Source organism: Bombina bombina, chromosome 7 (genome assembly GCF_027579735.1).
Source record: "Bombina bombina isolate aBomBom1 chromosome 7, aBomBom1.pri, whole genome shotgun sequence".
Lineage (NCBI taxonomy): Eukaryota > Metazoa > Chordata > Amphibia > Anura > Bombinatoridae > Bombina > Bombina bombina.
Genome location: NC_069505.1, coordinates 320,122,358 through 320,134,866, shown reverse-complemented (window position 1 = coordinate 320,134,866; position 12,509 = coordinate 320,122,358). Strand labels below are relative to the sequence as shown.

The 12,509-nt window shown below is 35.2% G+C and overlaps 1 protein-coding gene across 1 annotated transcript in view; it reads left to right on the top strand.

Moving 5' to 3' along the window:
- CAMK1 (calcium/calmodulin dependent protein kinase I) overlaps positions 1-10,773 on the top strand; it is a 339,090-nt gene extending 328,317 nt beyond the window's left edge. The window contains exon 12 of the mRNA XM_053720980.1: positions 1,070-10,773. Within this exon, the coding sequence (XP_053576955.1) occupies positions 1,070-1,170 (101 nt within the window). The 3' untranslated portion in view covers positions 1,171-10,773. The remainder of the gene's footprint in view (positions 1-1,069) is intronic.
- Positions 10,774-12,509: the final 1,736 nt, after the last annotated feature.

The following is a 12,509-nucleotide window of genomic DNA, read 5'->3' as shown; positions in this document are numbered from 1 at the left end:
AACTTTTACAATATACTTTTATCTTGCCTTCTTTTTGTGTAATTCGACCCTGAAAATTGTGAGTTTTCTAATTCTGGGTACAGTAAATGCACACCATGTCACTAGGCTAAACCTGCTACATATCTGTTCCTAATTGTCCTGAGCAGAATTTATCAGATAATAAACTCCAAAACAAGGAATGCTTTGCAAACATAATGACCTGGCTAATTTAGCTACTCCAGTAACAAGTACTGATTGGTTCCTCACTTAGCTGATATGTTATTTTACAGTAAGACAACAACAAATGTTTTGTGATTAGAGTGTTTTGTGTCCCTTTAAAGGGACATTAAAGGAATAGTGAACACCAAACATGTTATTGTGTAAAAAGATAGATAATCCCTTTATTTACCATTCCCCAGTTTTGCATAACCAACACTGTTATAGAAATATACTTTTTACCTCTGTAATACCCTTGTATTTAAGCCTCTGCAGACTGCCTCCTTATCTCAGATCTTTTAATGGAGTTGCATTAGTGCTGACTCTTAAATAACTTCACGTGTGTGAGCATAATGTTATTTATATGAAACACATGAACTAACGCCCTCTAGCTGTGAAAAAATGTCAAATGCATTCAGATAAGATGTGGCCTTCAAGGGCTTAGAAATTAGCATGTGAGCATACCTAGCTTTAGCTTTCAATTAAGAATACCAAAAGAACAAAGCAAATTTGATGATAAAAGTAAATTGGAAAGTTGTTTAAAATTGCATGCCCTATCTGAAGGATGAAAGTTTAATTTGGACTTTACTATCCCTTTAAACTGCTTAGTATAACTACAATAAAATGGTCAATACTCGCTATGGTATTGTTTTTCCTTGTGTGTATGAAGCTGTCTTCAAAGTTGCTCTCTAATTTTAACCCTTACAATAATCGATGGTCAAGCACAGCATCTTCACACTAGACGCCGCCATCTTGGAGCTTATATTTGTTATGTAACTTTTAAACTGTGCAAAAATGTAATTATGGGAGATTCCATTCCTTTTAACAATTATTTTTTATCGCTTGATTTTGTTTCTCTCATTTTTCTTTCCAGGCTCACATTCCGATAGTTGTGAAGACTGTTTTTCCCAGAAATCATCTGAAAACAGCTCGGCTTACAGCAGCCACCACTGCCCTCAATCAAACAGGGTCTAAGGGCCTGCCAAGGTGCTTCTGGAATACAGTGTCGCTGGAAAGAGCAGGCCGTGGAGTTGGGCGTACATCCGGGCTTGCTGCCTGTGGATGGCAGACCTTCAAGCAAGGACAGGCCATAACTTAAAAACAAGGGCGGGGGGGGAGGGGGGGAAAGAGGAGGAAAAAAAGTGAATAGCAGACCTTTTTGTTTAACAAAATCTATATATAAGGAGATACAAAAAAAAATCAAAACAGGCCTGACAGAAAACATGAAGTTTACAGAAACGAATAAGGGCCGTTGTTATTGTTAATTTGTAACGTTGCCTGCTCATTGTATCATGTGGGGGAGGGGATGTTTAATTTTTTCTGTATTAAGGTGAAGACTTAAGGCTCTTGCTGTTTTTATGTGGCTTCCAGCTTGGGGCTGCATGTTGAAAACTTGTGTTAGTGAGGCGAGTGAGCCAATGCCTTTCAACCCCAGTTGGTGGAAAGAATCCGAGTTTTAGCAGCGCTACGGGAGCCTTGACGGGTAGAAAATAATAATTATGTTTTAACAGGTTTACCCTAAAATCAGTCTGTGAATGAAGCGTTGATAATATATGTGATGAGGGGGCAGATGAATATGATTCAGGAGGTACTTGCTCTTCCAGTTCTCAGAAGGATTCCTGGGTTGATGACACGGTGTAGTTGTTTAATTGTGTTTTCCGCATATAAGTGGAGAAATAAAGGCGTAAATAAACCTCATACATTCCAAACCTAACTAATGCCAGGTGTCCTGCAAGGCATTATGTATACTTTAAGAAGTATATTGTTTTCCTAGTGGTGAACTTGAACAATCATATAGAGTGGCGGTCATATTCTAGGTTGACCAGTATTAAACAGTTAACAGAAGATGGGTCATTTTGCAAGGCCTGAAACAAATTGTTTTGTTTTTTTGTTGCTGGATGTCAATATGCGAAAACTAAAAAAGCTGTAAATGAAAGCACTGTCCATAACTTCCTATAAGCAAATGAGCCATATTACCCTACCCAGACTAAAGGGACATTAAACCCTTTTTTTCATTCATGATTCAGATAGAGAATACAATTTTAAATACATTTTCAATTTAATTTTATTATCAAATGTGATCATTCTCTTGGTGTACTTTGTTGAAGGAGCAGCAATACACTACTGAGATCAGGCTGAACACATCTGGTGAAACAATGGCTAGAGGCATATATGTGCAGCCACCAACCTGAACCTACCTAGGTATGCTTTTTCAACAAAGGATACCAAGAGAAGGAAGCAAATTAAATAATAGAAGTACATTGGAAATTTGTTGAAAACAGTGTGCTCTGTATGAATCTTGAAAGTTTAATTTTAATTTTACTGTTCCTTTAATTAGAAGCGGATATATGGCTGCACTCATGATACATTCCTGAAAAAGAAAAGGGTTAATTAAGGGACCATTCCTATTTGTAGAACCAGTGCTATGTGTCTTATATACAAACATCTGTATTTGCTATTGATGGCATTGCTAAATATATAAATAAATAAGTACATACTGACTAGGTTCACTAACGGCATTTATTCCAGAAAATAAATGTCTTCCTGTATATCTATCTTACTATTTTACAGAAGCGATTAGAGACGTAGTTCAGAAAGAACATGCAATACAGTCATTTTCAAATTGACTTCATTCTCTTGGTATCCTTTGTGGAAAAAACATAGCTTGATAGGCTCAGGAGTCGCAGTGCGCTTCTTGGAGCTAACTGGTGATTGGTGGATACACACACATGCCTCTTGTCACTGGTTCACAAGATGGGTTCAGGTAGGTACCAGTAGTGCATTGCTGCTGCAGACCTCACTTTATACGTTTAACCCCTTTGCAGTGGTTAAATACATAATCATAAATACATAGAGAAAGAGAAGCACTCTCTCAGGAATAAACAACCGCTCAATAACTTGTTAGCTTGTTGCTTTTCACAGAGAAGAACTTACCATAAGTATATCAGTCTGTTCCCGCCTAACAAGGTCAGTCCAGCCCTGAAATACCAGGCAATTTCGGCCTTATTTGGGTCTCATCAGTGAGGTGCAGCCATATTCCTCTAAGCACACTGGCCAAGAAGTCCACGTCTGGTTTCCCCCATTGCCCTTAGAGAGACATAATCATATACAAGCAATAGTGCAATACTAAAACAGAGCATATTATTTTACAATTGCAGACTCCTTTAAATAACATTACAAATCTTAGTCTCCACACCCAGCTTACCACATGTTTGTGTCCTATACCTGTACATGCTGGTTTTGAGTTAAAGGCAGCTTATGGCCTGCAGGGCATATGTCCATAATAAGCCTATACAGGGGTGTGTTTATTTTTAAAGCCAAATCTAAAACTGATCTCTTTGGTCCTACACTAAAGTGCATATATTTCTAATATGCTATTCTTCATAATGTTACCTTAACATAAAAAAAATTTCAAGGGACATGAAACCCCAAAAAAATTTCTTTCATAAGTCAGATAGAACATAGAATTTTAAATATCTTTCCAATGTACTACTATTATGTAATCTGCTTCATTCTCTTGGTATCCTTTGTTGAAGAAACAGTAATGCACTACTGGGAGTTAGCTGGAAGCCAATGACAAGTTGCATAAATGTGCAGCCACCAATCAGCAGCTTCTGAGCCAATGTAGGTATAGTTTTTAACAAAGGATACAAAGAAAACAAAACAGATACTAGAAATAAATTGAAAAGTTTTTTTTAAAATTGCATGTTCTATCTAAATCATGAAAGAAAAAATGTGGGTTTTGTGTCTCTTTAAATCCAAGATTGGCCCAGATCTGGGGGCACCTACTGCATATTCCCAGTGCTTATCCGGGTATTTCCCCTAAAGCTGTCTGGCACCTGTGTTCTCAGTGCATGCGCATCAGTAATCTTTGGAATAAACACGCAAATTAGCCCTGGGGACATGCTGTAGGTGCAATTATCAATCAATCCTTTACAAATATGGCTGCCCAATGTGACTTTTTTTTTTAACCATATTTGAAAAATATTGAGGCATTAACGGGCTTAACAAAAAAGGATGTGTAAATGTCAGTCTTTTTGTATAATATTTACTGGACAGTTGGAAACTTTATAATCCTATTCACAGGTTAATTTTGTTTTTATAAAATTTTATAAATATACTCATAACTTTATTCTGGGATCAGATAGCTCCATATTTAAGTGTCCCTCTGGGCAAATATATATATAGGTATAGGTGATATGCTGGGTTAGCTATTCTTGAATTTTTTGTAATTATTTCACATACTGATCAATTCCAACATTGTTTTCAGTATATATACATTTAATCTAGAAATTCAGCTTTATAGTGTGTTATTTTCCTATACAGAGTTCTCCCATAGATTATAATTAATAAAAAAAAACACTGCATTTGCCAAGAGAGTTTCAGGAGGTGGTTCAATTTCAAAATTTGGATTAATATAATTTGCAGTCCATTCAATGCATGCTTTTCATTCAAATAATTTTAATATTGAGAATAATTAGAGACGGCCAAGCAATTTAATGTAAGAAATTTAATACTGTTATTAAAAGAAATTGCTACAAATCGGATCTAATTTCATACTTTAAAGATGTTTGGAACAAGGACAAATATTGAATTGTAGCTATTCTGGCAATTCACCCAATGTAAGGTTTACAATTAGCAGACTTTCAAGTCAGTTTTTTGCTCCTTCTTTATAAATTAGTCAACACCAAATTTGGTATTTCCTTTATAATTTGCCAAGTGATTTATACATTAGCACATTATTGCAAGTATCTGCTCCAGGAAACTGTGCCATTATTGGTTTAAGACAGGCATAAGTGCACAACTGGCACTCATAAATTTGCTTGCATTTGCCTCTTAGCTACCACAATAATACAAAGTTCCATATTTGTCCTATTAATCCATGCTAAATATCAGCAGCTATGCTTCATTAGCTAACATATGTTATTGATTTAAAATAAAAAGTATATTTAATGTCCATTTGGACTTTAAAAATAGGTACCATACCATGGACATTCAAAAGAGTATTTTTTTGTGGGTACACTCTACAAAAGGGTTGCTGCTTCTGATTTAGGACAATAACATTGGCATAACATATCTCAAATTATTTAGAAATATATCGAAGATATGGAGTTTGGTGGGCAAGTATGCAGTTGGAGTGAACTGTGGCAGAGTTAGGGTAATCTGAAGGACAAGATTGCTGTACAAGAATGGAGTTGGCAAAGTCAGTGTAATCTGTTCAGGTCCAGGGTTGGAGTCAGTGGTACAGTTTGGTGTGGGTGGATGGTTTGGGGGAAAAGTTAGGGCTGCATACAGCACTGGTTTTCAAACCTTTCCTCAGGCTTCCTCAACAGGCATGGTTTTTAGGATTACCTTGGGTGAGAGCAGATAAAATTACCAGGTTTGCTAAACAGCTGATTATTTAACCTGTGCTCTAGTTCAGGCATCCACAAAATGTGGCCTGCAATGGAGGCCTGAGGACAGGTTTGAAAACCAGTGGTGTATTTTATTGGTTAAGATGGAGTCAAGACAAGATAATGCTAATCAAGTATAAATGATTTTTCAATGGCTGTTATAAAATCAGTGTTCTAGAATATGATCCTGCAAATCACTGATCCAAAAATGCACAGAATTGAATGTAGGTAATGTAGCATCTAATTATTTATGCGACCTTCCGCGTCTTGATTATATTACAACTGAAAAACAGATCACACAATTAGAGCCAGATTGGAGCGGTAGTTAACGCTCCTGCTCAAAGCGCTAACTCTGCTAGAAGTAATCTTTTTGTGCGTGTCGGGTAGTGCTCGTATTACAAGTTAAAGGTAAAACGTTTTCGCTTGCACGCGATAACGTACAAAAAAAGTGGGGGGAAACCTAACACCCTACTCTCATGCAAATACAATCGCATATTCTCAAATGCGCTAAACCAACATGAAAATATGAATATTTCACATTCCAATGTTTTTCACATGGCAGAATATTCTATTTATACATACATATTTCTATATATATCTGATGGTATTTTGGTGCAATATATATCTATACCTAAATAAATATATATATATTTATTTATAAATACTTACATATTCCCCTATGTGAAGAACATTGGAATGTGAAATATTTACAGTATATACACAGAACAACACTTCAATAAAAATTAATATTGCATAAATATGCTGTTTCATGTTTTCATCTAAACTGCAAAGGGCTCCAATGCACTTATATATATGTCTATATGTGTGTACATATGTATTTGTGTTTATATGTTTATGTATTAAATACATATATACACATATAAAGACATAAATACATATGTGCACACGTGTGTGTGTGTATATATATATGTATATATATATATATATATATATATATATATTTTTATATATATATATATATATATATATACACACACACACACACATACATATACATCTTTAGACATATATATGTATGTATCTCTATGTTAAAGCCCTTTGGCCGTTTTTTTCCCCCTAATATCTGAGCCCTCATATCTTTGAGCCATTATAAAGTTTACGTTCAAATTTTTTAATAATTTAATAACCCCTTTTTGCTCGCACTTAACTGTTAACATGCCACTTGTGATCTAGCCCTTAATCTGCATATAATTCATTTTGTGTACAATTTTTCAGGATGAAAATGTTCATATTCTTTTGAACTGGAAAAGAACCAGCCTCTATTGTTATGGCTTGGGGTATATTCTATTCCCCTTGAAAAGTTTATTAAAGGGACAGTCAACACCAGAATTTTTGTTTAAAAAGATAGATAATCCCTTCATTACCCATTCTCCAGTTTTGTATGACCAACACACTTATAATAATACACTTTTTACCTCTGTAATTACCTTGTATCTAAGCCTCTGCATTTTAGGCAATTAGTGCTTCTAAGTATTTTCACGTGCGTAAACTCTGTTATCTGTATGGCACACGTGAACTAATGCCCTCTAGTGGTGAAACACGGTCAAAATGCGTTTAGATAAGAGGGGGCCTTCAAGGTCTAAGAAGTTAGCATATGAGCCTACCTAGGTTTAGCTTTCAACTAAGAATACCAAGAGAACAAAGCACTATTGATGATAAAAGTAAATTGGAAAGTTGTTTAAAATGACATGCTTATTTGAATCATAGCAAGCAATAAATACAGACAATTTTAGGTGTTAATACAAAAAGGCTGTAAGAATGAAAAGAACTAGTACTCACCTCTAACGTTGACCACTGCCTTCTCTCAGTCTCTCCCAAGGGGCTGTTAGTATATAATAGCATTCGAATATAGATGGCGCAGGTCCTATAAGTCTCTATATGTCTCTATAGTCAATGTATCTTTATAGGTATCAATCTCGATGTTGAGGAATGAGCTCCATTTCACTCGGAATGAAAACTTCACTGATGTGCATACACTGAACCAAATGATATAAGTGCAGTATACTCACTCTGATAAATTTCAGATGTCAGCCGGTGAAGGTAGGTTGAATCACAAAACTTTGTTCCCTTCAGTAGGCTGGGGATAGAAATACTCTGGTATTGAAAGTGCAGGAACTCTCTGCTGTGGTATACAGTATGTTGCTGTGATCAACAGTTGTAGTAATGATGTAGCAGAGAGACGTGTCAGTCACAGTACTTTCTGTTTGGTATAGAGGTTTTTAGATTGTTCCTATACAAGTGGTCTCAGGAATCAAAAATAGTTATAATTCCACATGAACATAAATCCCAAGCAAATAAAGGGGGGCTTGCTGAAAATAGTTATAATTCCATAAGAACATAAATCCCAAGTAGTAAAGGTTAAGAAGGTTTGCTGAAGAGGATTTAAACAATTCTAAGTTGTTGTTTTGTACAGCCACTAGGGTTGCCACCCAGACGGTATTTTACCGACACGACCGGTATTTTTAAGGTTCAGGTCAATGTAGAAAATAATGAATAAATATTGAAAGAAAGCCCCTGTCAAAGTGAATCTTCTTCTGAGTGTGATGAATACTAGTTAAAAACAAATGAGCATTTAAAATTAGTCCTATCAGCTTTAGTTTTTGAGTTATGCTGTTTAATTAGCATGGCCGGTATTTCCACCAAGAAAGGTGGCAACCTTAACAGCCACTCACAGTGAAGTTTTCATTGCCAGTGACATCTGGAGTTCATTCCTCAACATCAAGATTGATACCTCTAAAGATACATTGACTATATCGAGAGACGCTTAGGACCTGCGCCATCTATACTTGAAAGCTTCCTATTTAAATCATGAAAGTTTATTTTGGACTTGACTGTCCCTTTTAGATATTTTTACAAAATTATTAAACCATTACACTATGTTTAAAGGCTATGGGAAATTATGTATTTAAGTGGTTTGAAATGCTTTTTCTATAGTAATAGAATATTTCTCTGGATACCACTGATCTTTATTAAAGGGATAGCATACTGTAAAATAGTTTTTTTCCTTAATAAGTTTACTATCACTTGTTACACAGCTGCAGTTTAAAATGTATGGTGGACAAATGGCACCTTTGGGTATAATTTTGTATATGAAATAACTGTTACTGCTAATTGAACCAAAATCCAATGAAATGGGTTGAGCTAGCAGAGAAAGGAGGCCTCATTATTTTTTCTGTCCTTATCTTCTTTTTTACTGTTTACATTGAACCTCTGTTACAGACACCACCTGGAAACATTATTTTATCTAAACCTTCTTGTTTACGTGCTTTTTTTTGTAACCAGAACTTAAAATGTTCAGTATGGGGGGTAGGGGAAAAATAGGCTAAATTAGCTATTTCAAATGAGAAAATAAAGGTGAAGGAGCTATTTGTAAACAATTTAATATACGCCAGTAGGTAAAATTGATAATTGTGAACAAATTAAAGAGGAGAAAATAGTATTGTACAATTTCCCTTTTATTAAATGCTTGTCAATTTAAACTACATTATTTTTGTTTAATTGTATTTTAGTACATGACTACAAAATGCCACAAGACCTAACAGAAAGGTCAGAACATTGTACCTGCTTTTTATTTAGTTTCTATTTTATTCTCTTATAGAATGCTTTATAGAGTTTTCCTAATTGTATTTAGTAGTAGCTTAATCATATTAGCATCTCTATCTAGGGCTATGTCTCGATTTAACCAAGTAGTATGGTAAAGCCATAAATATTCTCGGTGCTCTTCTATCTCCCTGATTATACTCTAGATTGGCTGCGTGTTTTACTGGGTATCTCTATCTGGTAGACAAGCCGATGGGTTTAATATTCTCTTTTGCACTGAAGGTAGGTTATAGCAATGTCATACAGGGTATATGTTCAGCGTCTGGGCCTATCCAATGCTAAACTCCACTTTTACCCGTTATATCGTATCCCCTTATTGCCTTAGGATAATCCAATCTCAGTACATTTTAGCATTCCTTATCTTCCGATTTTTATAAATCATGGTTGATCCTCATTTTTAAGGACATCACTTGACCTGTCTTGGTGGTGGTAATGTTAACATTTTGCCTAATTGTTATTCTGATTAAACACTTCATAACTCATTTTCCATGTTTATTAATAGAAGAATAACAACTCAACTGTCTAAACAGAATGTTCACACTCAGGTGTGGTTAAAATTGAATTTATTTTAAAACAAAAAGGTTTATTCGAACATTCTAAAATTGTACAGACGTCCTAAAGATACTTACACATTTCTCGTACTAGGGGGTTTAATTGCATTAACATCTACAGTACCTTCCGTGCATTTTTATAATGTGTGTGTATATATATATATATATATATATATATATATATATATACACACACACACACATTTTTATAGAGTGGAGCTTTTGTTGGCCCATGCAGTTGTGAATATGTGCCATGCCAAGATGGCTTAGGGCAGTATGTGTTAAAATTATTTTGAAGCCGATCTTTATTGGACCTCCTACCCCATCTCCCTAACAAAAGATAGTTTTAGTTGAGTGGGCAAAGATCTATTATAAACTATATCTGGCCATCAGGATCAATAGACCATTCTTACATTATTATCTGTGGGGGCTGGGTCATATTAGAGTGAAATTTCCCAAAACTGGAGAGAGAATAAACATATTTAAGTACCAAACCAAGACAGCTTCAATGTAAAGCCATGTAGTTGTGAGTGTGTCTCTCTTTGCTTTCAGAATTTAACATGACAAAATGAAGTTTATAAACACAATTTATTGTATAAGTCTAATTTGTATCCCTGTTAAAAAAAAGTGCTTTCCGTGTACAATACCGATGCCAGTTGAGTGGGCACTTGTGGGTATAACCAGTACACCAGTATAGATGGCAGGGGCTCTTCCTATTGTTTGATGAGCTCTGGTGCAACTATGTTTTTTTTTTGGGGGGGGGGGTTTGCGCATCCTGCCTGGTTCCTGTTCCCCTTTCATGTTTCAGCATGTTTAATGAGGATTTTTCAAAATAAAAATTTTAAAAATAAAAAAATAGGAACAAAAAGACAAAAAAATATTTCTATTTTACTGCTTGTTTATGTATTAAAGAAAATTGTATGATTCCGATAAACCTGTTCTGATTTTGCGTTCTTTGTATATGTACATACATGTATAAATCTATAAACAAGTTTTGATGTTTTTTTCTTGAACTAGTGTCTTTTTTTTTATTTAAAGGGAAGTAATTATTTTTACTTATTAGTTTCTGATATACAAAACCTCGCCACTCAAGCGAGATTTCTAAGAAGCCGAGGCGCTCAGGAAGTCGCCTTTCTACTGAGCTAGTGAACTCTCTTTTGTATATACTTTGAGTGTTCATAGGTAGTGACCTCATTAATCTGATCATGCAGGAAGTAGGAAAGCCTAAAAGAAATATCGGCCTAGTTTGTGTCCCTTTATTAACAGTAGAGAGGTCTCGAGAGCTAACATTTTACTTTGAACTTGTAATATGGAAGTAAAAATGGAAACACTATGGATTGCAATCTAGTTACATAGGCGTACCATAGTGTTACAATTTTTTACCAGTTAACGTGCCACTCGTAATATAGATTATTGTATACGTTTGATCATTCTGTTTCTTTAGATTGCAATAAAATATGTTATACTCTAATTGCTAGCGGAAAAGGTGGTTGCTCACAGCAAATTCAGATCTTAGTGTGTTGCACATTCACAAGAATACATTGAGCTCTGAAAAGTGCTGAACGCTTCGAGTGTCTGCCGCCTTCTTTGGAGGCATCTGAAAACTTTCAAATGCACATGACTAATTATACCATTATAAACTCTAATCAACCATCCTAGATACATAGACTAGAGTATAGTGGGATATATTTGCTGATGAAAGGGATATGTAACCCAAATGCTAAATCACTTGAATGTTATGTAGCTTATCTATAAAAAATCAGACTAAAAAATATAATATGAACATTTCTCTATAAAAAACAATATATTTTACCTCAGAATTAGTCATTGTATCTATATCCCTTTATAGAAGAACTTTAAATGGCCGTTATAATAATAAAATATAATTTCTCTTGTAAGGTGTATCTAGTCCACGGATCATCCATTACTTGTGGGATATTCTCATTCCCAACAGGAAGTTGCAAGAGGACACCCACAGCAGAGCTGTTATATAGCTCCTCCCCTAACTGCCATATCCAGTCATTCTCTTGCAACTCTCAAAAAGCATGGAGGTAGTAAGAGAGAGTGGTGAAAAATAGTTAGTTTTTTTTCTTCAATCAAAAGTTTGTTATTTTTAAATGGTATTGGAGTTATACTATTTTATCTCAGGCAGTAAATAGAAGAAGAATCTGCCTGAGTTTTTTATGATCTTAGCAGGTTGTAACTAAGATCCATTGCTGTTCTCACATATGTCTGAGGAGAGAGGTAACTTCAGCGGGAGAATGGCATGCAGGTTACTCTGCTATGAGGTATGTGCAGTTACAATTTTTTTCTAGAAATGGAAATGCTAGAAAATGCTGCTGATAACGGATTAATGTAAGTTAAGCCTGAATACAGTGATTTAATAGCGACTGGTATCATGCTTACTCTCAGGGGTAATACCCTTATAAAAATGCAATATAAAACGTTTGCTGGCATGTTTAATCATTTTTATATATGCTTTGGTGATAAAACTTTATTGGGGCCTAGTTTTTTCCACATGGCTGGCTTTATTTTTGCCTAGAAACAGTTTCCTGAGGCTTTCCACTGTTGTAGTATGAGTGGGAGGGGCCTATGTTAGCGCTTTTTTTTAAAATTACAGACTGAGACATCCAGCTTTCCTCAGAAGTCCCCTGAATGCTATAGGATATCTCTAAAGGGCTCAAAGTCGTTTATTGGAGAAGGTAGGGCCACAGCAGAGCTGTGGCAATTTGTTGTGACTGTTAAAAAA